The 24,456-nt window shown below is 41.4% G+C and overlaps 2 protein-coding genes across 2 annotated transcripts; both read right to left on the reverse strand.

Moving 5' to 3' along the window:
• Window positions 1-348: 348 nt before the first annotated feature.
• On the reverse strand, window positions 349-13,784 carry sdcbp2 (syndecan binding protein (syntenin) 2). The gene is made up of 9 exons (XM_023991032.1): window positions 13,595-13,784; window positions 9,014-9,065; window positions 8,412-8,505; window positions 6,343-6,443; window positions 4,372-4,536; window positions 2,781-2,956; window positions 1,461-1,632; window positions 1,276-1,367; window positions 349-1,158 (listed from the first exon to the last, which is right to left on the reverse strand). The coding sequence occupies exons 2-9, from the start codon at window positions 9,062-9,064 to the stop codon at window positions 1,104-1,106; spliced, it is 906 nt and encodes a 301-aa protein (XP_023846800.1). The 5' UTR covers window position 9,065; window positions 13,595-13,784; the 3' UTR covers window positions 349-1,103.
• Window positions 13,785-17,533: 3,749 nt separating this feature from the next.
• On the reverse strand, window positions 17,534-23,953 carry fkbp1ab (FKBP prolyl isomerase 1Ab). Its single transcript, XM_023991033.2, has 5 exons — window positions 23,827-23,953; window positions 23,658-23,705; window positions 21,847-21,959; window positions 18,415-18,582; window positions 17,534-18,259 (listed from the first exon to the last, which is right to left on the reverse strand). The coding sequence occupies exons 1-4, from the start codon at window positions 23,861-23,863 to the stop codon at window positions 18,454-18,456; spliced, it is 327 nt and encodes a 108-aa protein (XP_023846801.1). The 5' UTR covers window positions 23,864-23,953; the 3' UTR covers window positions 17,534-18,259; window positions 18,415-18,453.
• Between the last annotated feature and the right edge of the window lie 503 nt (window positions 23,954-24,456).

The raw sequence follows: 24,456 nt of genomic DNA on the forward strand, positions 1-24,456 counted from the left end.
GTAATTTAAAATCGCCGTGGAAAAGGAATTTAACCAAGTTGTTGTAAAAATGAGTTTTAGGTTTTTGTTGAGTCTCATGGGCATTCCACTATTGTGTTCTGGCAGCCTTTAAAGGATAACATCACCTGTTGAGAAAGTATGTGGCCCCTGAGTCCATCCATACTTTAGAGCAATACTGTCAAGATTACTTAAGCACTATGGCTGGTTATTAAATTGGCCTATGTACAATTTTAGGTGATTTAATCCCTCCAGTAGTCCAAGGCAGAAGATGGGTGTTCTAAACTAGAGTAGACAGGTTGATATGGTGAAGGACATATCCTCTGAGTAAAGGGAGGGCACACACTGATATAGCAGAATGAAATTGATTATTTATTTGTTTTAGTTATTTTGTATATAAACTTTTAGATTCTAGCATTCAGAATGGCTGTGTGATTTATCAAAGATTACAAAGAAAATGCAACGAACATTCAGAGAAACGCTGTGCACATCAATCACGGAATATATGCACTAAACATGATTGAACCCTAGATGTTGATTACTTTGTGCATCAAACAAATCAATTCCCAGAGTTAACTTCTCCATATTTCCTAGTTCATTTTGACTCCACTTGAACAATAACAAAACACTGAAATGGTTAGAGGAAAGACTACCTCTAACAGGAAGTGGAAAGTGCACTTAGTGGATCCACCCAGCGTAATACCCCAGCTGCATAGGGGAACAGGGTCATGATCAACAACCATGGGGGTCATTGGCTTTTACAGCATTTTGACACAAAGGGTGAAAGTTCACGAGCCAATGATCCATTTCCATGCTATATTTGAGGAAGCTCTGGACTCGTAACGTTCAMGTCTTTAAAATAAAGGTGTACTCAATGCAATGTAATATTTGACTACAAGAATGATCATATAAAAAGACYAAATGTAAATCTAGACAGAGGGATGAAGTAGAAAAGGAACTACATTGAATAACTATTGTTACGATGAAGGTGATTGATACAAGAGGTTTTTTCCAAAGAGAAAGAACCCCATTGGACGTTTAGGGGCCCAATGGGAACTCTGGACATTGTAGGCCTCCTGCAGGAGAACGTGGTCACGTTCTGGTGCTCACACCTCTGGCACAGAGTGGTCCATGGCTGATCGCAGGAGACCGCTGGACATTCTAAAAACAAACACATTCTATTAATCTAAATGACTTAAGTATTTTACCAGTGTTACTGATCTGAGGAAACAGTGTAATGCTATTCCTTAGACACTCAGCTCCTGCCTGACTGGTTACCTCTTGATCATGTGTTCGTAGATGAACTTGGGCATGATGGTGATGGTCATGGCTGTAGGGGAGGTGGTCAGGATGTCCTTGATCTGAGCGTCCTGCACATACAGAGTATTAGCATACATTAGACAATTTTMACACATTCATCGTTATGGAGAAGTCTCCGTCAACAGTTACAAGTCAAAACTCACCTTGAGGCCGATAACATTTTGGCCGTTGATCTCACAGATGTAGTGGTCGGTCAGAAGGCCATTGCGAGCGGCCGAACCATCCTTGACCAGCGAAGTGATGTTGCCCGACTTGAAGATGAACCCAACGTGACCCGAGCTGTCTTTGTGCATGGTGACAGTACGCTGGAACGGCCTGAAGTCATACCACAAACAAAGACAAATTAGGTACTCAATGCTCAAGAGTAGTAGTGCAGTCCACTTCCTCCTAAAATGTCTCAAATGGGTTAGGGTTGGTAGTGGCCTAAAGCTGCTTTTCTATCAAGGCCCATTCTTTTATTTTCCTGCTTTAGACTTTTGGCCTTTTTTCCCCCCATGTCCTTTGATCAGAATGATGTTTTGAGAAACTGCATACAAATTAGCCTAACAGCAAAAAAGTATATCAAGTGTGGTGATATGTCCAGCAGGAGGAGCCAGAGCTAGTGTCAGATTTTCACAGCACAGAGCAACTAAGGACATTTTACACTCCATCTCCTCATCTATTAGCATTCCCCCTAATGGCCAGACATACTGATAAACACCAAAACCCCATGACATAATCCAGGAAACTGATCAAACTGGACTACACTGGTTCCTCTCTGGAGGTCTTCCTAGATTCCTGCTTTCTAGGGAGTTGTTCCTAGCCATTGTGCTTCTGCTTCAGCTGTTTCACTGTTCAGACCGGGTATCTGTAAAGCACTTTGTGACAACTGCTGATGTAAAAATGGCTTTATAAAATACATTTSATTGATTAAAATGTTGGTCGTCATTCATTTGGTATTCATTAGGATTCCCATTAGTCGCTGCAAAAGCATCAGCTACTCTTCCTGGGGTCCACATGAAACATGACATCATACATAGTGCAGAACATTATTAGTCAAGGACTGAAATACATACATTTAAAACGTCACACAGCCTACATGTCAGTACATAAACACAATATCTAGGTCTAATACATAGTACAGTGCAAATTATAATACAAGATATGTGTCTCTTCACAGTCCCCTTTGTGTAGTTTGTGTTATTTTTTTTAAACTGGTTTTATTGCTAGATTGAGTTACCCGGGGTGGCAGAGAGTTCCATGTAGTTAATACAGACCTGGGGACTGTGAAGACACCTCTGGTTGCATGTCTTGTGTTGTACCGATGAGTGTCCAAACTSTGTGCCAACTGATTGAACAGACAGTTCAGTACCGTCAAAACATCAATACCACGCACAAAGACCCAAGAGAGACTGACATGCATGTTACTGACACTTTCCRGCTGTCTACATCTAAGTGCAACACGTGCTGCTTCATCTCCTTACCTGTCCCGGACGATGAGCTCGATGCGGGTCTCGGCCGCAGCCTTCAGGACTTTGTGGGCCTTGTCCAGGGTCCAGCCAGCACAGTTCTGCCCATTGATCTGYAGGACCTGGTCCCCGAAGCGCAGACCCCCCAGGGCGGCCGGGGAGTTGGCTTGAACCAACTGGATAAACACTCCCTGAGGAGGAGAGGAAATACAACATGTTCCACTGGAGTTATCAATCATCAACACACTGCATAGTCTCCCCCTGCTGGAATAACATTCCTCTTAGGTCTGCAGTGGAAATTAGATACAGTGCATTCGTAAAGAATTCAGACCCCTTCCCTTTATTCACATTTTTACTTTACAGCCTTAATCTAAAATTGATTAAATTAAAATTCCCCCTCAATCTACACACAATATCCCATCATGACAAAGCGAAAACCGGTTTAGACATTTTAGCAAATGTATTTAAAATAAAACAAAAATACATTTGTATTCAGACCGTTTGCTATGAAACTCGAATTTGAGCTCAGGTGCATCCTGTTTCCATTGATCATCCTTGAGATGTTTCTACAACTTGATTGAAGTCCACCRGTGGTKAATTAAATTGATTGGACATGATTTGGAAAGGCACACACCTGTCTATYTAAGGTCCCACAGTTGACAGTGCCTTGTCAGAGAAAAAAACTAAGCCATGAGGTCAAAGGAATTGTGTCGAGACACAGATCTGGGGAAGGGTACCAAAATAATTCTGCAGCATTGAAGGTCCCCAAGAACAGTGGCCTTCATCATTCTTAAATGGAAGAAGTTTGGAACCACCAAGACTCTTCCTAGAGCTGGCCGCCCGGTCAAACTGAGCAATCGGGCGAGAAGGGCCTTGGTCAGGGAGGTGACCAAGAAACTGATGGTCACTCTGACAGAGCTCCAGAGTTCCTCTGTGGAGATGGGATAACTTTCCAGAAGGACAACTATCTGCAGCACTCCACCAATCAGACCTTTATGGTAGAGTGGCCAGACGGAAGCCACTCCTCAGTAAAAGGAACATGACAGCCTGCTTGGAGTTTGCCAAAAGGCAKCTAAAGGACTCTCAGACCATGAGAAACAAGATTATCTGGTCTGATGAAACCAAGATTGAACTCTTTGGGAGAAACTCCCCAAATATAGGTGTGCCAAGCTTGTAGCGTCATACCCAAGAAGACTTGAGGTTGTAATCACTGCCAAAGCTACTCCAACAAAGTACTGAGTAAAGGGTGTGAATACTTACGTAAATGTGATATTTTCAACAACAAAAAAAAAAAAAGTATTTGCTTTGTCATTATGGGCTATTGTGTGTAGATTGAGGGAAGAAAACCATTTAATCCATTTTAGAATAAGGCTGTAACGTAACAAAATGTGGACAAAGTCAAGTGGTCTGAATACTTTCCGAATGCACTGTACATTTATATAGGCTAGACTGCTTATTTAATAAATATTCAGCGATGCTTTAGGGGGGATTTAAGTTTCTTAGACAGATTTAGAACAAGTGCCTGCACCCCAGATATAGACTGGCCTGAGGATAGATAACCCCAAGCTTCAGTCTGGTGGTAAGTAAGGCTATCATGACGACTCACATTGTCGATGGCCCTCAGCCTCAGGCCGACCTTCTTATCCTGGTCCTTACAGAGGATGATCTCACGCAGGCCGGGTCGGATCTCTGCCCTCCTGATCCCCACGTCTGACCCAGTCACAGGACTCACCATGCCACCGATGCCCATGCCTGAGGGCACTGCCACCTGCTGTAGAGGGAGGGGAAAGAGACGGGCAGATAATATTGAGAGAGTTCAGAGATTGGAAGAGAGATGGCAGGTGTGGAATTGAATGCTACATTAATAAGCAGTTGGAGATGGAATAGAATGTCCATGGGAGGTATACTGAACAAAAATATAAAAWCGCAACCAACAATTTACACGATTTTACTGAGTTAGAGTTCATATAAGAAWATCTTTCAATTGAAATAAATTAGGCCCCAATCTATGGATTTCACATGACTGGGAATACAGATATGCATCTGTTGGTCACAGATACCTTAAAAAAAAACAAGGTAGGGGAGTTGATCAGAAAAACAGTCACCGCCACCATGGGGAATTCTGTTCACAACATTGACATCAGCAAACCGCTCGCCCACACAACGCCATACACYTGGTCTGCGGTTGTGGTCTGAGTCCGGTTGAACATAGTGCCAAATTCTGTAAAACGACGTTGGTAGAGAAATGAACATGAGATTTTCTGGCAACAGCTCTGGTGGACATTCCTGCAGTCAGCATGCAAATTGCACTCTCCCTCAAAACTTGAGACATCTGTAGCATTGTGTTGTGTGAAAACTGCTCATTTTAGAGTGGCCTTTTATTGTCCCCAGCACAAGGTGCACCTGTGTAATGAGCATGCATTTTAATCTGCTTGTTGATATGCCACACCTGTCAAGTGGATGGATTATCTTGGCAAAGGAGAAATGCTAATTAACAGGGAGGTAAACTCAATGTAAATGTRGTACACAACATTTGAGAGAAATAAGCTTGGTGTACATATGGAACATGTTGGGGCTCTTTTATTCAGCTCATGAAACATGGGACAAACACTTTACATGTTGCATTTATATTTTTGTTAAGTATAGATTCAATTCCCAGCATCACCTGGAGAACTTCCACTTGCTAAGCCAGGAGGATTAAACCACCTAGAACTTAAAAGATGATAAGACCTGCTTTTGACATTACTTTTGTTCTCTCACTCATATTTTAGAAGACTAAATCTGCATTGTTTATTTGGCATTTTCTTGAATCTTCTTTTTGGTGTTCTAAAGTGAATGAGAGAACTAAATGTGAGTGGACATAATACAGGGCACTATGAGAGCTCACCCACACTGGCCTACACACTGAGGGGGAGCAGAGGCCTCACATATACCCACTCACACTCCAGGCTGCTGCTGAGTGAGTCAGTGGTGCTCTTGGAACACAGTGCTACACAGCACTCTGGTTTCTAAAGAGTCTTCTATGACTCAGTCTCATAGCGCCTCCAAAACCAATGTCCCTCCTGCCTCCCCCTCATCCCCCCCAAAAACTAGGCTACACGTCTCATTCTTATACAACTCTTGACAAAATATGTACGGGTGGGGGAAATCGTACCATACATCTCTTGTTGAAGCCTTATGGTTTGCATTTACTAACTACATCCGCTGAATTACTAGCTGCACTTCCGAATACCCTTTTGAATGCAACCTATTCTTTGAGGGGGAGGAAGCTTCAGTCTGGGCCGTGCTGTCTTCACTAGAGACAAACAGGATGTGTTGTGTGAGCTGGTCTGATGGCACTGGGGTATTCTGTCTGACATCTAAGCATCAGATAGAAGCAATAGATATAGACCTTACATAATATTCAGGCATCCACAGACAACTCCTCTTAGCCCTCACTCAGCCAATGAGGAGAAAACACTTCTGACTGAGATCACCACTGACATCCTTCACACAAACACACCATCTGACATACACCAACAAGAGGTGGGCTCTCTCTCGTAGTGCTTGGTGGATTAAAACTACCCACAATACTTACATTGTCTGCCATGGGCACCAGGGCCATGCTCCTCTGCACCTCATCACTGTTGAGGCTCAGGCCCATGTACTCTCCCAGATCCTCCAGGTTAGGGTACAGGGCTAGAAGAGAACACATGAATACATTAATGCATTTGGACGATGCTAATTATGACTCCTGGCTGTGGCAAAAGTAAACAATGGATTAATGTGGATTTTGTCCCTATGGGCCTTCAGACAACTCAAGGTCAGGGGAATTTGTCTCAATATACATTTTGCATTAACTATCCCCTTAAAATAAACATGCGATATTCAGAAGTCAACAAATCAGAACTTAATACTGACACAAAAAAACATTACTGTATGTCTCTTCAGTCCGTGTGTGTTACAATATTTACATAATGAGCAATAAGACGCATTGAACGCTCATACATTGTGATGGGTGGGGTCCAGGGGAGTACATCATGGGTTGTATTCACAGTCACACTGACCACTAGAGCAGGGTTAGTCTTGAGCTGCTCTGCTCTGGAGGAAGGCTGCTAATAACCTGGCTGTTGTGCTTTAGCACAGCTATCATTTCCTGACATGACTCCCTCTCTTCATGGCTCTGAAAGAAAAGGCTGTTTCCCTGTTCCACTTTTCTGGCAGGAGTAGGCTGGGCTGGAGTGCCTGCAATGCCGCTACCTCTCTCTCTCCAAATAAGGTGRATGAATTGAGGAGAAAACTGAAGTAGAGGGGAGATTCAGCAACTCTTGGAGGACAATGGAAGTACATTTAAAAAAAATCTTATTTATTAAGTAAAACCAACATGTTTTGGCTTTTGCCCTCAGAGTATTACACCTGCCCAGTGAACAGGAGACCTGTGCTATATCAAACCCACACAGAGCACAGTGGGAAGGGTGGAAAGGAAAAGGACATGCATGCAAAAGGTACACAGATGCAAAGACATGGTAGACTGATATGATAAGACAGAGACAGTCAAACAGAACACAAGCAATAAACATACAAGTCATACTGGCTATAGGGCACTATTTTTGGTTCAAGCAAAGGAACACATGATTGACACACAGAGACCACCACCCACACAGACCACAGATGCTGTATGTGAGAAGGATTTGCAGACAGTGATTCACCCAACCACCGCCTACACGCATCATTACAACCTCTTCCTATGAAGGGGGAGGGGAAGAGGGGGGGCAGGAGTGGGAGCTGTGTTTGAGCTGTAGTCCAGTGATGATGCCAGGGCCATTTCCTTCACCTCCTTTCCGGTCTGTCCCCTTCAGGCCTGAGAAAAAACACCCCTCCCCCCTCCTCAGCCCTGCTGCTAGGCCAGCCTTCTCCATGGCAACCCTAAACTAGCTCCACTGGAAGAAAACAAAAGCCCAGAGGACATCCCATCCTGAGAGAGAACCAGCGAAAGAGAGCAAGAGTGAAAGAGGAGAACAAGTGAAAAAGAGCAGAAAAACACATTTTCCTCCCCCTGGGCCCCCTGTCCATCTTCTACTTTCCTTTTATCTTGTACTTCTGCATCATCCTCCCCCAATCGGACTCCGTGCATTGAGGGACTGTTCACTGCGGTCTCCCTGCCCATTTTACCCTCACTCAAAGACCCTGAGGCTGAGAGGAGAGTGAGAGCCACGGAGTAGGAGCAGAGGGAAATGACATTCACTCCCCTGGTAGGCCCAAGACCCCATCTCACTCCCATCCTCTCTCTATGCATTTATCTATCTCCCCTCAATACCACAAAACACGATAGAGCAGGCAGGAATTTGCCCTCTAAGGATAGACTGATTCAGGGAAGACCGCCAACAGAGACAAAGATGGAGAGGGAAACCAAGTGACAAAAGGAAGAGTAGGGAGAAAGTGAGAGATCAGGGCCCGTGTTCACAAAGCATCTCAGAGAGCTGATCTAGGATCAGMTCCCGCTCTTATGATTTAAAAGACCAAACAGATYCTAAATAAGCACTCCTACTCTGAGATMCTTTGTGAATATGGGTCCTGGTCTGCAGGAAGACAACAAACAGGGAATCTATCAAATATGGTATGTGATCTTTTACGTGTGATACAGGCCTCACAGAGCCAGGGACCTACTTGTTGATGGTATCCCCAGGCCAGCAGCCTGTGGCTGGTAGGTCCCCTCAGCGATGGCTGGGGTAGCAGTGGTATGGGCAAATTGGGCTTGGGCCTAAAATAGAAAGACAGTAGAGCAGTGTATTAAGTTGTCATACTGAAACTCAATACAACTCTTACAGTATAAGAGGACTTCTCCCCCGGCTATCTATACACACAATACCATTAAGCTAGCACATGCAAATAAGTACAAATCTTATTAAGAACAGCGACTTCATTCTTCTTGGAAGTGAAAAAACAGGAAAGGTAATAACGTTGTCACACCTTACAATAATATGCAGCTGGACTGATATCCATTAGAAKATTTATTTGGAAGACAAAACGTCACTAGAGAGTGTAACGGACCCTAGAACACCTTGGCGTACGCTTCAGAGTACTGCTCCAATTTGTCTTCCTCTCTTTTTAACAAAGAGCAAGGCCGATTTCATTTAAATGTTCATTTTGGTTTTAGCCTCCCGCTGGCTTCATTGTTATCAGGAAGAGTACTTGATCAGCCGAGAGGAGCTCAGAGTAGCCTACTTCAAAATGGTTGAATATTCTGTCTGATACTTGGTTTGCCTTACCTTCATGACCTTGTCCACCTTAAGATCCTCGAGAGATGGATACAGCGACATTCTGTGGGGGAAAAAACAAAATAAACTMTTTAAGTGTTGGCATGTGAGGAGTAAAAACTGCATCAATACAAATGGGAGCTCACCCATCAACTGCTAACCTTTGATGAGAATCAATAGCTGAAATTTAGGGTGAGGACAGGTCCAGAMGGGGAAAGCCTATTTGAGATAACAGCCCGATGGAGTCTCGACCACACAGACAGCTTGTTGGAGGGCACAGCAGTTGGTCTGTCTGTCGATAGACCGTGACCATACACAGCTCTGACCGTGTGACAGACATGGAATGGCARTGGGACTCCAGAACCATAAAGCTCTTAATGAGATTCCTGTTTCTCAATTAAGTGTTTCACCACTAATCCACCATGAGCCYTTTCTGCCCATCCAGCACCCTTCCTTCATCATTGCACATCCTTTCATTATTGTGAGATGAAAAAGAGAGAGAAAGGTAGCTAATGGTAACAGAAAGATGTGATGTAGGCTAAGGAGTAGGTGGGTGGTCAGAAACATCACAGCCTACAAGACCAAACAAACAAGTCAGAGAAACCCTTATTATCCACATAGGCTGGGCTAGTTCTACAACTAACCATTTAGAAACTGACTGTAGCCTATAAGCTAAGGCTAAAGCTAACAGTCAAAACACACAGCAGGCAGAATGTGTCATCGTTCACACACAGCCATCCCTCAGGCACTTCATTGGTTATAAAACATGTTATGCAAGCCTCAACCTGCTTTCTGCCTTGTCCCCACTGAACGAGCACACAGCCAAAATATCTCAATGAGCCGGGTTTGATCTCTGGTTGTCTACTATCAAGAAAAAAACATTGACYGGCATAAAAAAAGTTGATAGCAACTGTACTAAAACCAAGAAAGGTAAACTGAAACCTATTAGCAAACACTGAAAAATATGAGGAAGCTTGTGGTATCTGCTTGGTATGTGACAGGCCTGATATGTATAGTCTGTGATGCAACATACTGAGAGTGAATAAAGACAAGTACTTGCGCTCTCAAAGCTGGAAAACAAATAAAACAGAAATAATGATKATGGAAAACTACCATCACATGGCTGAGGAAGACGGAGCAAAACTAATGGATCTAGGCCTAATTGAATAGCGAGGGAAACAGGATGACAGTGCAAATTCCCTTTTACTAGAAGTGGTACAGCCAGAGGTAATGCGCAACTAAGAGCTCACTTATATTACACTCCTTAGAAAGAAAGGGAAAGGTGGGACATGAAACGCAGAGAAAGAGGGAATGACATCACGACTGAGTACACACATTCAGTATACAGAGTAAATAGAGATTAGCTGTAGCACAGGGCACAGCAGAAACTCAACAAAACCTGAGTTTAAAGTAGATACCATGCCCAAGAGTGTGAGCCCTGTCACTTATGAATGACTAATCATCATGCAACTTAACACACACACACCTTGCCTTTAAGGACAAAGGCTTAACGCTGGGCCAATTGTGCGACGCCCTATGGGACTCCCAATCACGGCCTGATGTGATACAGCCTGGATTCGAACCAGTGTCTCCCGACCCCTCCTGTCTCAGCCTCCAGTATTTATACTGKAATAGTTTGTCGGGGGGCTAGGGTCAGTCTGTCATATCTGGAGTATTTCTCCTGTCTTATCCGGTGTCCTGTGTGAATTAAAGTATTATCTCGCTCTCTCTGAGGACCTGAGCCCTAGGACCATGCCTCAGGACTACCTGGGCTGATGACTCCTTGCTGTCCCAAGTCCACCTGGTCGTGCTGCTGCTTCCAGTTTCAACTGTTCTGCCTGCAGCTATGGAACKCTGACATGTTCACCGGACGTGCTACCTTGTCCCAGACCTGCTGTTTTCAACTCTCTAGAGACAGCAGGAGCGGTAGAGATACTCTGAATGATCGGCTATGAAAAGCCAATTGACATTTACTRCTGAGGTGCTGACCTYTTGCACCCTCTACAACCACTGTGATTATTATTTGACCCTGCTGGTCATCAAAGAACATTTGAACATCTGGCCATGTTCTGTTATAATCTCCACCCGGCACAGCCAGAAGAGGACTGGCCACCCCTCATAGCCTGGTTCCTCTCTAGGTTTCTTCCTAGGTTCCGGCCTTTCTAGGGAGTTTTTCCTAGCCACCGTGCTTCTACACCTGCATTTCTTGCTTTTTGGGGTTTTAGTCTGGGTTTCTGTACAGCACTTTGTGACATCACCTGATGTAAAAAGGGCTTTATAAATAAATMTTATTGATTGATTAACTATTGTGCTTTTCTGATGAAGGTGTTGGTGTATGCGTACATTGAACAACTTATTCTTTAGAATATGGTTGGGAAAGGAAAAGTCCAAAAAATGCTGTTCCTTTGTCACTTCTCTATTACTGACAGTGACACCATCTTTTGTGAAAAGATCACAAGATCTGCTGTATGCTAGGAACAGGAAATGGGAACTTAGAGGTAGGCAATGATACACTTACCATGACCACAGATCACACACACACYACTAAATGAAAAAGATGAAAAAAAACACTCCTACACATGTATAAACCCTCTCACACAACATTGATGCAAATTACACTTACTCCTACATGKATAACACTGCCAAATGAATACAACCAAATCCTTGTTCCGCTAAAAGACCATCATACAAAACAACCACACACTTGTGAAAAGACATAACCCTACTAACTAGTTGACACTACTACACAGTAATACYGATAAAAATAAGCACAACAATGTGAACATTCAGCACAATCCCAGAGCCAATCTAAACATGCCAACCACAATTACATTACTGAGAAACTTCATGCTCAGGCCCAGACTACACTACGCATCCCATTCACAGACCAGGGAGACAAACACTCCATTATGTCATTGAGCACCAAGGCACTTTCCAGGTTTTCATTTCAACTGTTCCTTTTATCTCCTTCACCATTCAGAAACATGGGCCGGGTTATTCCCGGGTAAGCTTGGAAAATGACATTAATTTCATCCTCAACTAGGATCTACAGGTTTTTTTTTTAGGACTGYTGTGGGTGGAATTCCTTAACAAGAATAGACTAACTTTAAGACTRAAATAGGGACACAAGATGTGTGTCTTGAACAATGTGTTTCTGACAAAAATATCCTGAGTGATGCAACTTCCATCGCTCTGCAGGAAATACCAACACACATTTTTGTAAACTGGCTTTTGGTCTAGCCACTACCCCGATATGTCCAGCAGCAGCAACAAACAGAGGGGTAAATTTCAGCACWTCCTTGAGCATGAACGAATTGGCAAGATACATGAGGAATGGTATCCCCTTGGCAACGTATTCTGGTCTATTGGCATGCTTGAGAAAGGGAGCTGTGGTAATCATGGTTAGAGAACAGGGATGGTGGGGGAGGAGGAAAACTATGACAATGATCACAAGGTCTGTTATAACCTATGTTTGAACTGTGTTATGGCCAGTGCACCACTATGGCAGCACTCACCCTCTTTTTCAACCAGTATATACCAAGTCGTTTAAGATATAGGCCTAGCTGCCCATTCAAAATCTTCTCCTTCAAAGTCCTACTGCACTATAGCATAAACATATTAATAAACCTGTTTCAGTGTCTAGAGGTTGACTGATATTATTCTAAAACAGAAGGTAGACATTGMGCCAAACTTGAACCTATTATTGACCACATTTTCGTAAGCCTGGTTACAGCTAGCACTAGTTAGATCCCTGTAATATKTGGATATGTATTTAGAGTTGGGCCAATGCYGTTTCTGGATGATACATTTCAACATTTTATGGCAACCATGTTAGCTCCCCATTAACATTACATGGGGAATATTTAKACAATGCTATGTAACTGAATGTCTAGAATTTGAACAATATTCAACATTCTAAAAGTTGGCCTAACTCTCTTAACGTTAAATATATGGCTCTGGAGTTAGGTTACAGCTGATAGCTCTACACAGATCTCTAGTGTGACATTTTACATTCTCCAGAATGTGTCAAGAAATCAGATAATATCACGAGTAGAGGTTTGAAACATTGAGTTGAACAGTTGTAAACAACGACAGTTATCGTTAGCTAACTAGCTAGTTATCTAGTTTGTTATCTAGTTTGTTAGCTAGCTAGTTAGCTACTTCACTGGCTAGGCGAACTTTAATAGCAATACTTAATATGACTAACAATTTGACACCATATTGACGGCACATATATTAGCTAGCTAGTTAGCTAACTAACGTATATACTAGCTAATATATAGGACTTAATCAGCTAAGAAAACAAAGTTGTGGGTAAACGATAACTAGTAGTAACTAGCTAGGTTTGACAGTTAGCTAGCTAAATCAACGTATCAAGACAACATTCTTTGTTCATCTAATCTTGGCTAACACATCGCTGGTGAACACTAACTTGGCTTCACCAATCACAACCTTGCTTCGATAACAGGTAAAGTTACAAACGTAGCTCGCTATATCCCTTATTCATGACTTAAATTCGATTGCAATTACATTAGCTAACTAAATTAGATACGCTAGCAAACGGGAGATGTGGTTGGAAATATGTAAACTCACCTTAAACGTTTTGGTTGTCAATATATTAGAAAAATCTCCGAATATAGTTCCAATACACTTCTCCTTTTCTGCTGCGAATTTTGGACGACACCACTACTGCTGAGAAGTGATATTACTGAGCTATAGAGTGATATTCTGAGTCACCTCACCGCTAATTTCCTGGTCGAGAAACGCAAGTCAATCACTTGTGACGTAAACCAATGACCGCCTAGCAGCTGCTGTTGATTTTGTCACAAGATTATTACTTACTCAACGCATAGCTAGCTACATAATGAATGTATGATGAATTTCTTTGCAAGTACAGCATGTTGAAATTGAGAAATCTGGGGTGGTTATAGACCGAATATGTGCATTTAGTTCTCAGACAGGAACTATAAATGGCTCAGACAGGAACTATAAATGGGTGAAAAATATGAGCATAGGCTAGCAATCAGTGGTGTAAAGTAACTAGCTAAGCAAAAATACATTGAAYTACTACTTAAATAGTTTTTMGGGGTATCTGTACTTTACTATTTATATTTTTGACAACATTAACTTTTACTCCACTATATTACTAAAGAATATATATACTGTTTACACCCATGCCTTTTCCCTGACACCCAAAAGTACATGTTGCATTTCGAACGCTTAGGCAGGACAGCAATATGGTCCAATTCACACACATATCAATATTACACATTGTCATCCCTACTGCCTKCAATCTGGCGGACTCACTTTACACAAATACTGTGTTTGTCAATTATGTCTGAGTGTTMGAGTGCCCCTGGCTGTCCGTAAAATTAAAAAAAACTAGAACATTGTGCCGTCTGGTTTGCTTAATATAAGGAATTTGATGTATAYCATTTACTCAAGTACYCCAATTGAGTACTTTTTCCACCACTGTACTTAAGTACATTTAAAACCAGATAGCCTACTTTTACTCAAGTAGTATTTTACTGGATGACTTTCGCTTTAGTAATTTTATATTAAGGCATCTTTAATTTTACTKAAGTATGACAATTGAGTAGTGCAGACAGTGGGGAAATGATGCCACTCCTCTATGGCTGCGTTTACACAGGCAGTCTAATTCTCATATTTTGCCAAGAATTGTTCTTTTGACCAATCAGATCAGAAATGTTGCCAGTAATTGGGCAAAAGATCAGAATTGGGCTGCCTGTGTCGCCGTAGGCTTGCTATAACTGATAGTTTATACAGGTAACTGCCACAATAAAGGGAACACCAACATAAAGTGCCGTAATAGAGCATTGAGCCACCAGGAGACACCAGTCTGTCTGTAACTCTATTGGAAGGATGTGACACCATTCTTCCACAAGAAATTCCATAATTTGGTGTTTTGTTGATGGAAAACACTGTTTTAGGCACTGCTCCAGAATATACCATAAATGTTCAATTGGGTTAAGATCTGTGCACGCACACACTCTCTTTTAGCCATGGTAGCCAAAATAATGGGCAACTGGGCATTTTTATACATGACCCTAAGCATGATGGGATGTTAATTGCTTAATTAACTCAGGAAGCACCTACTTTCAATATACTTTGTTTCCCTCATTTACTCAAGRGTTTCCTTTATTTTGGAAGTTACCTGTATATTTTAATCCCCTCAAACTCAACTCTGGACCTTGAAGCCAGTGCCACTGCTTGTTTGCATTGTCTCTCTCTAATCAGGGACTGATTTCGACCTGGCACACTAGATGGGTGCAATTAATTATCAGGTAGAACAGAAAACCATCAGGCTCCAGACCTCGTAGGGTAAGAGTGAACATGAATGGTCATTCTTAAGGTTTAGCTATTCCACAGATTCAGCTTCTATAGCAAAGTAGACTAARTCAACACTGATACTTTAAAATTGTTTTATCCTTGATGCCAGATAATCCATTAATTGACTCAGGATAAATCAAATGTATGCATACCCATATACCCACAAATATCAGTGCAACAGTATAGTCTACCACCAATGTCCCACTTTTTCTGACAACCAGATACCCAATATCCCTCTTAGCCCTACCATTGACATCACAGAGACCTAAAGGGGAAAAAATATATAGTTTTTCCCAAAGCAGCTTAGAGAGAACTATTGCAACGGCACATTTCCCCCCCCCCCCATCATTGGTTTTGCCTGCATATGTAACTCGGCACAGAAATAGACAATACATAGGAGGACCATTTGTGCCACACACCTAGAAAGCTGTAACATCAAGAACAATGATGGCCAGCATCTGAAAAAGTGCTTTCTGAATTATAAAATGAACATTATTTCAACAGGCTTTATTTAATGTCATACATAACATGGATGCCTCTGTCACCGGACTACAACAACACAGCATTTTATTTAGGCAGTGTGGTCAGTCTTACGAATGACACGGACAAAATAATWACTTTACATTACAGGTACAGTATAAGTAATTCAGATGCCAATTAAGTTGGCACCGGAAAAATATAATGGCAATTTGTGAAACAAAATAAGGTGGGGGAGGTGACAATCGATTCCACAACCCCAAAATTCAGGCATTTCACTTCTAAGAAAAGCATCATCACTACTCCAACTAATGAGAGTATACTACAGAGCCATTTTCTGTTGACCATCAAGTCACTTTCCCGACATWAAAAAAAACACCCTAGCAGAATAGCTAATGCCGATGTCGGAACCTTGGAAAACGTAACAGCGAGTGAGTGATGACCATGAAAAACACACAAGACTGATGGTTATAACTGTTTAAGTATATTATTCTTCTGCCTTTATCTAGCTCTATTTGTGATATTTTACCTTGCCTCGCTGACTCTGTATTCAATCTTCCAGATGACATCTGCAATGTTGTAGATGATAACCATCTAGTTACATGTTTGTTAACTTGCACTAGCTGCATTTGATCATATCCACTGCTAAGTGAACTAAGAGGTTTCTCTTCGAACTGCGCGCGCCCGAGAACTGGATCAATACAGTTCCCCCATCTTTGCAAAAATATGTTTAAAGCTCTCAATGGGGTTAAAGATTTGACTTGGAAAGAAAAAGTGATTCAAATGCAAAGCATTAACACCAATAGATAAGGATATTATTAACATGCAGACCGGGCTAGTTTGTGGTTGTGTGTCTGGTAAAGAGAGGCACACATAGGATACAACAATTCTCTACTGTACTAGTTCCTCTGTGCAGAATGCTCACTAGCTCCTAATAAAATGAACAATCAAAATGAAAGAACCACTATGAAAGGTCTGGATAAATTACGTATAAAAACAAAGTTCTTATTTTAGGTATCCCACAACTCAATATTTTACTACACTTATGCCACTCAACATTACACTAAACCAAATCAATTAATATTTGTTCTACTTTCAGCTGGGAGAGGTGTGGATGCAAATATGTGCTTTTCATATTCTATTAATTTTGTTCCTCAGTTAAAAAAGAGAAAATCCACTCAAAAACAAATCTAAGCATTTTCATAATCATGATATGGCCGGTGACAKTTTGTTTCTTGAAAGTCCAATATCTTGAAACTTGACATGCAAAACATTTTTGGGACTGAATCAACAATGGACTAAAAAGAAAAATACCAAAAGATCATTTGAGTGCATTTTCCCCTTTAAGATTTACTCAAGCACCAGCCCTCCATGTTAGTGATAGGTACTCTTACAAACAGATGAATGTCGCTGCTAATATTTCATTGGTATTTTGTATTACTCATAACCATGCACAACCAATAATTTGAGAAACAAAGAAAAGTAAAGCACAATTCAAAAATTCAAGACTAAGAACATCAAGATTTTTAAGGTTATGGCTCATAGGTGTTTAAAGAGGGTGAATTGAAAGAAATATATAACTGAGTAACCAGGTTACCATCCAACCTTTTTATGTCGGTTAGAAAATGTCACAGGCCTGGTGGAAACAGCACATTTTTCTGTGAACTTTCCAAATGTCGACAAAACAAAATACGCTACACAAGGTGGGATCTTTATGTGTCAGTAAAATGTATTATGCGAGAAATGGCGATGGAAAWGCTTTTATGCGCAAATATTGATAACTATCATCTCGAAGTCACGTGATGATATGTTGCGTGGTCCTCCCACTACGACTCGGGAAAGCATGCAGTTTATTAGGCTACAAATAAAATCAGTTGTAATGAACTTCACAGGGTGGTGAAAGTGCAAGGTGATGAGCTTGATGCTCCTTTCAATAAATATTGAGGGTCTTATTCTGGTGACATGATCGATGCTTGGCTGCAGTTTGAAAAATATATACTTATAATCTAGCTATGTTGTAGGCTYTACCCACACTGTATCTGTAAACTGTTGGCTAGAGCACACGTGCCAATACCAGAGTGGGAACATTTGCTATAATGCAACATTTGTGAGAAAAAAAATCATTAGAGTTGAAAATGCATGGAAACCCATTTTTTTCTTAAAAAAACAAATTGGTATATGGGAWGTTAACTGCAACAGTAATTATGTGCACTAGGTAATCACGCATCTCTGGTGAGTAAATGTAGATTTTACAATATTCGCATGAAAATCTGTCACCAATTGGATGGAAACCTAGCTACTGACAAAAACACAGATTTTGTATACATGGATAAAATATTGACCAGTGTTGGAACTATAGACTCAAGCCTCTTATAGAATCAAGTGTAGACTCTCCTATCTTCTCTATATGTTTCCAAGGTAGGAAGTGACCTGCGAAGACAAAGAGGAGAAAGGAATTAGATTGAAACCATTGCTAAAACCATACCAGACGTTTGCGTGGTTCAGTCCTGTATACTAGATGCATTTGTATTATTACCTCAACTGAGAATAACATAACAATTTGAAAATCTTCAAAAAGTACTTACAATTTTTTTTAAATAAAGAAAATAGGTAGTGGGGATGCTTCATTCAAGGCTTAGTAGCTCAACATCAAAGAGYAGGGTGGCGTTGGGTGGGATGATCCCCGGGTGGCCCTTCGCCCCGTAAGCAAAGTCAGGCGAGCAGGTCAGCCTGGCCCTCTGACCGACACTCATCTTCAGGACAAGGGAGAGAGGACATAGGCAGAGATAAGCTATGGTTCATTTTTTAGAGAAACATTCATTGACACTGTTGACAACTTTTTTGCTCAAATCTAATTAATTATGCATCACTTTTTGGTTGGACTTAAGCAGCAATTCACACAAGCCCAGATGCTCACTGTTTGAATACTAAACAGAGGATTGTGTGTGGGAGGTGTTTGTCATGCTGTAAGTGTGGTGACTCTGATGAAAATGCCAAAGGCTCTTGTGGAAGYGTGCCATTAGCTGGGAGAATACCTAGCCCACACAACGAAGAKTAATAAGGGTACGTCTGAATCTGTTGCCCTAATCAACTTCCTGTCAAACGCCCAGACGAAATGCTTTGAGGTACGCAAGGTCTCAGTCTCTCCCTCCMGTTGCACATATCTCCCTTTTAAATCTGTTGCAGCTATACATCACATGGCTGTAAAACAGAGGGCAGACTGTGTGCACTGCCCCATGGTGCATGAAACTACTTCAGTGTTTTATAGACCCCACCAAGCATGTCATTTGTTCAGATAACACTATGTATCAGTGGTGGAAAAATMACCCAATTGTCATACTTGAGTAAAAGTACCTTAATAGAAATGAATCACGTAAAAGTTAGTCTCCCAGTAAAAGTATTTGTTTTTAAATATACTTAAGTATCAAAAGTAAATGTAATTGCTAAAATATACTGTACTTGAGTATCAAAAACAAATAATTTCAAATTCCTTATATGAAGCAAACCAGGCGGCACCATTTTATTTATATTATTTACAAATAGCCAGGGGCACACTCCAATATAAAACTTACAAAACAAAGCATGTGTGTTTGAGTCRGTCAGATCAGAGGGATGTTCTCTTGATGAGTGCGTGAATATGACCATTTTCCTATCCTGCTAAGCATTCAAAATGTAACAAGTACTTTTGGGTGTCAAATGTATGGAGGGAAAAAAAACATTTTATTTATTTTAGGAATGTAGTGAAGAAAATGAAGTTGTAGGGGCCTCCCGGGTGGCGCAGTGGTCTAGGGCACTGCATCGCAGCGCTAGCTGTGCCACCAGAGACTCTGGGTTCGCGCCCAGGCTCTGTCGCAGCCGGCCGCGACCGGGAGGTCCGTGGGGCGACACACAATTGGCCTAGCGTCGTCCGGGTTAGGYAGGGTTTGGCCGMTAGGGATATCCTCGTCTCATCGCGCACCAGCGACTCCTGTGGCGGGCGCAGTGCACGCTAACCAAGGTCGCCAGGTGCACGGTGTTTCCTCCGACACATTGGTGCGGCTGGCTTCCGGGTTGGATGCGCGCTGTGTTAAGAAGCAGTACGGCTTGGTTGGGTTGTGTTTCGGAGGACGCATGGCTTTCGACCTTCGTCTCTCCCGAGCCTGTACGGGAGTTGTAGCGATGAGACAAGATAGTAACTACTAACAATTGGATACCATGAAATTGGGGAGAAAAAGGGGGTAAAATTCAACAACAAAAAAGAAAAAAAAGAAAAAAGAAAGAAGGTGAAGTTGTCAAAAATATAAAGAGTAACAAAGATAACCCCCCAAAAAACTACTTAAGTAGTACTTTCAAGTATGTTTACACCACTGCTATGCATGAAAACCATCTTCCTACAGAAATGGAAGGCTGTACCTGGAAGTTAAATTCATCAAGCAATTTCAAATGTGTTTCCTCTGGATAATCTTGACTGAGGGTATCATATACAGTACRTTCAGAATCTACTCACCCCCCTTGACATTTTCCACATTGCGTTACAGCCTAAATTTAAAATGGATTACGATTTTTTTTTGTCTAAATAAGTTCAGGAGTAAAAACTTGCTTATAAACAAGTCACATAATTTGCATGGAGTCGCTGTGTGAAAGTGTTTATCAGGCATTTTGAATGACTACCTTATCTCTGTACCCCACACATACAATTACCTGTAAGGTCCCTCAGTCAAGCAATGAATTTCAAACATAAAGACCAGGGAGGTTTTCCAATGCCTCGCAAAGAGCACCTATTGGTAGATGGTTAAAAAAAGCAAACAAATATCCCTTTGAGCATAGTTAAGTTATTAATTACACTTTGGACGTACACCCAGTCACTACAAATATYCAGGCGTCCTTCCRAACTCAGTTGCCGGAGAGGAAGGAAACCCCTCAGGGATTTCACAATGAGGCAAATGGGGACTTTAAAACAAACAGTTAGAGTTTAATGGCTGTGATAGTTCTCCTGAGGATGGATCAACATTGTAGTTACTCCAAACTACTATCCTAAAATGACAGAGTAAAAATAATGAAGCCTGTACAAAAAAAWTATTCCAAAACATGCATCCTGTTTGCAACAAGGCACTAAAGTAAAACTACAAAAAAGATTTGGCAAAGCAATTCACTTTTTGTCCTGTATACAAAGTGTTATGTTTMGGGCAAATCCAATACATTACTATCACTCTCCATATTTTCAAGCATAGTAGTGGCCGCACCATGTTATGGGTATGATTGTAATCGTTATGGACTGGGGAGTTTTTTCAGGATAAAAAATATATATAAGGAATGGGGCTAAGGCAAAATCCTAGAGGAAAATCTGGTTTGGTCCACTTTCCAGACACTGGGAGATTAATTCACTTTTCAGCAAGACAATAACCTAAAACACAAGGCCAAATCTACACTGGAGTTGCTTACCAAAACAGTGAATGTTCCTGAGTGGCCGAGTTACAGTTTTGATTGAAAATCTATGGCAAGACCTGAAAATGGTTGTCTAGCAATGATCAGCAACCAATTTGACAGATCTTGACATTTTAAAAATAATAAAGTGTGCAAATATTGTACAATCCAGGTGTGCAAAACTCTTAGACTTATCCAGAAAGACTGACAGCTGTAATCGCTGCCAAAGGTGAATCTAATATGTATATCAGGGGGTTGAATACTTATGTAAAATCAAGATTGTGTTTTATTTAATGATTTTTTTACAAAATGCTAAATGTCTCACTTTGACAGAGTAGTGTGTAGACCATTGACAGAAAACGACAATTAAATCCATTTTAATCCCACCTTTTAACATAAAATGTGGAAAAAGCTAAGGGGTATGAATACTTTCTGAAGGCACTAAGTGACTGCATTGCAAATACATAWACATATGGGATTTTCTGTGTTACAGTATGTCTAAATGGAAACCTCTCAGTTACAAGGAGATGTGTTCATTTCAACACAAAACCCTTCTCATGTACTTCCTAGAATTAGAGGCAGACAGACACCAGACATCTGCACAGTACACCCACCTGCACGACTCCCTCTTCCCAGCCACGGATCACTTCCTGTTTTCCTATTTTAAACCTAAAGGGCTTGTCACTGTCACGGGAGGAGTCAAACTTGCGTCCATCRGTCAGGGAGCCTGAACAGGAAGGAGGAGGAAATGAGAACAGAGCATAAAGGATTTATTTTGACAGTCTGTAACAGAGAAGGTTACGTTTATTACGTTTTAAAGCAATAACTTCAGGACTGAACTGGGGGTGCAATTCCTGTACTAAAACCCGAAATGAACTTGAGCTTAAGCAGACAGACTGTCCCCCAATGGACATCTATCATTGTTACAGTTGTAAATGTTTTTTTTAAATTAATTTCTCTTTTTGACCTGAACTGTTGGAGTTCAGCACTTACAAATGTCACCGTACCCTGCAYTTACATGCTCCCGAGTGGCGCAGCAGTCTAAGGCACTGCATCTCAGTGCAAGAGGCATCACTACAGTCCCTGGTTCAAATCTAGGCTGTGTCACATCAGGCCGTGATTGGGAGTCCCATAGGGCAGTGCACAATTGGCCCAGCGTCCTCCAGGTTTGGCCAGGGTAGGCCGTCATTGTAAATAAGAGTTTGTTCTTAACGGACTTGCCTAGTTAAAAAAAAAATAAAAAAAACATCTGCAACCCTGTACATGCGACTGACAATCTAATCAGGTCAGTAGAAGGGATTCCAAGGATTTCAGAAATAGCCCCTGRAGCTGTCTGAGGTGGGCAGAAGGGGGAAAAAACGGAAAATGGGGCCATAAGAGTGTTTCCTGCTGCACATCTCTCTCTATTTAATGATCTATTAGGGATGGAATTCAACAACATTTTCAGTTGTATTTTGACTTAAAAAGGAAACTCGGGGACATGAGGTTGCCACAGACAACACAGCAGATATGTATCAGATGAGTATCACTGGTGTCTACCTTTAACATWACATGAGGGTACAATTGACAAATGAAAAATAAACCACGATAATTTTCAATCAAATGGGAACTCAAATTGACTATTGTTGCTATAGCAAAGTAGGACAGGTGTACTCTTGACGATTGCTTAAACATTTTGCATTGGCATGAATCCGAGTATAATGTCAAAATTACATAATCCCATTTGTGTTACAATATCAACTGCCAATTGAATAGTCTCAATCGTATGAGAACATGTCAAGTAGCAATGTCAATCTAACTGAAAATAAACCAATAAACCAACCCCTGTAGCTATTATCCTATTGGGTTTGTTAAATTGTTCCATTAAACTAATTAGTAAACGATTCAAAAGAAACGAGTCACTCCAGACAGCGATAATCCGTTCTAACCAACTTCAACAAAGGCAGGAAATCAGACAAGGTTAAAATCCCTCAACGTCTTGTCTGTCTCGGATTTAACCCTGCGGCGGCCGACGTCTGAAGGCATTCAAGGCAGACACATTAAATTGRTTTTACCATACTATAACCAACGATGGTGACAGGTGGCAACAACGTAACAAAGTAGTCGAGACTTCTCGTACGCGATGTTACAATGTTCCTATAACTGCATTCCAATACAAGGAAGCAGCCTCCATTTACAGAAAGCTGTAATACAACACATGGATGGGTGGCCAGCTACAGTTGTACTTGCAATTGCATCCTAATGGAATTCCCTTGAATTAACTAAKTATAGTATTCCTACACAGCCAAGAGGATGAGCCAAAATACATCCATTCGCAAAGGCTACTGATACAACATGCGGCCTATCAAAAGTATGAATGAATCAAAAAAACGATTGGAATTTGCAGTGGTGCATGCATACGTCTCAGMAAATATCCCAAACTCACCAACATAATGCACAACACACGTCTGTCCTTTTTTAGGGAAAGTTCTTCCTGTGGAAGAAAAAGCGCATAGAAAAACAGGATAACGGTTGAGAAGACGATGATTAATTAATTTGAAAGAACGGAAATCCACCATAAATCTGAAGCGAAGATATGCATAAAAACATTTTACCATCGCCAGGGGTTATTGTCTCAATTTCGACTCCCATTTGTTCGGTACACCCTATCAAGAAACTCGCCTCCCGCAATCTGCTACTTCAGTTGCTGTTCATAACTGTCTCTGTGCAGCGGCGTGACCCAGTGTTGCCAACGCTTTAGTAACGAAAATAGCTATTGGCTGTCCTAAAAGTCGCTKAATGACGTCATCGCCTAGATTGCATAATTGGCCATGTGCATGTAATTGTGACGGACGCTGTAGGAGAGACAAAAAGTGAGTAAAAAACACCKTAAATATGTTTAGAACTACAAATAAACTTTCTTCTGTCGATTCTTGTTTTTTTTATGTCACAATTCCAACCCTCCTCCTTTATCTGGGCTTGGGACCGGCAAAAGTGACCCAAAAGAGACACTCTGGCTGAGTTACTTAAAAAAATTTTTTTTTATGTAAACCAGGGCGGGATCAGCCAGCGGCATGCGCGATTCATTTGCAGTCTGGAGGCGGAGGGGTGAACATCTCCTGCTCTGACTGCAGCGCGAGGACTGAGCTGCCTGAGGACCCCTCTAGCAACATATTTTCAAAAAAGCGACTAGTGACAAATCTAGCGACTTTTTCTGGTGTTATTGGAGACTCTGACATGAAAGC

The sequence above is a fragment of the Salvelinus sp. IW2-2015 genome, linkage group LG7, assembly GCF_002910315.2.
Source record: "Salvelinus sp. IW2-2015 linkage group LG7, ASM291031v2, whole genome shotgun sequence".
Lineage (NCBI taxonomy): Eukaryota > Metazoa > Chordata > Actinopteri > Salmoniformes > Salmonidae > Salvelinus > Salvelinus sp. IW2-2015.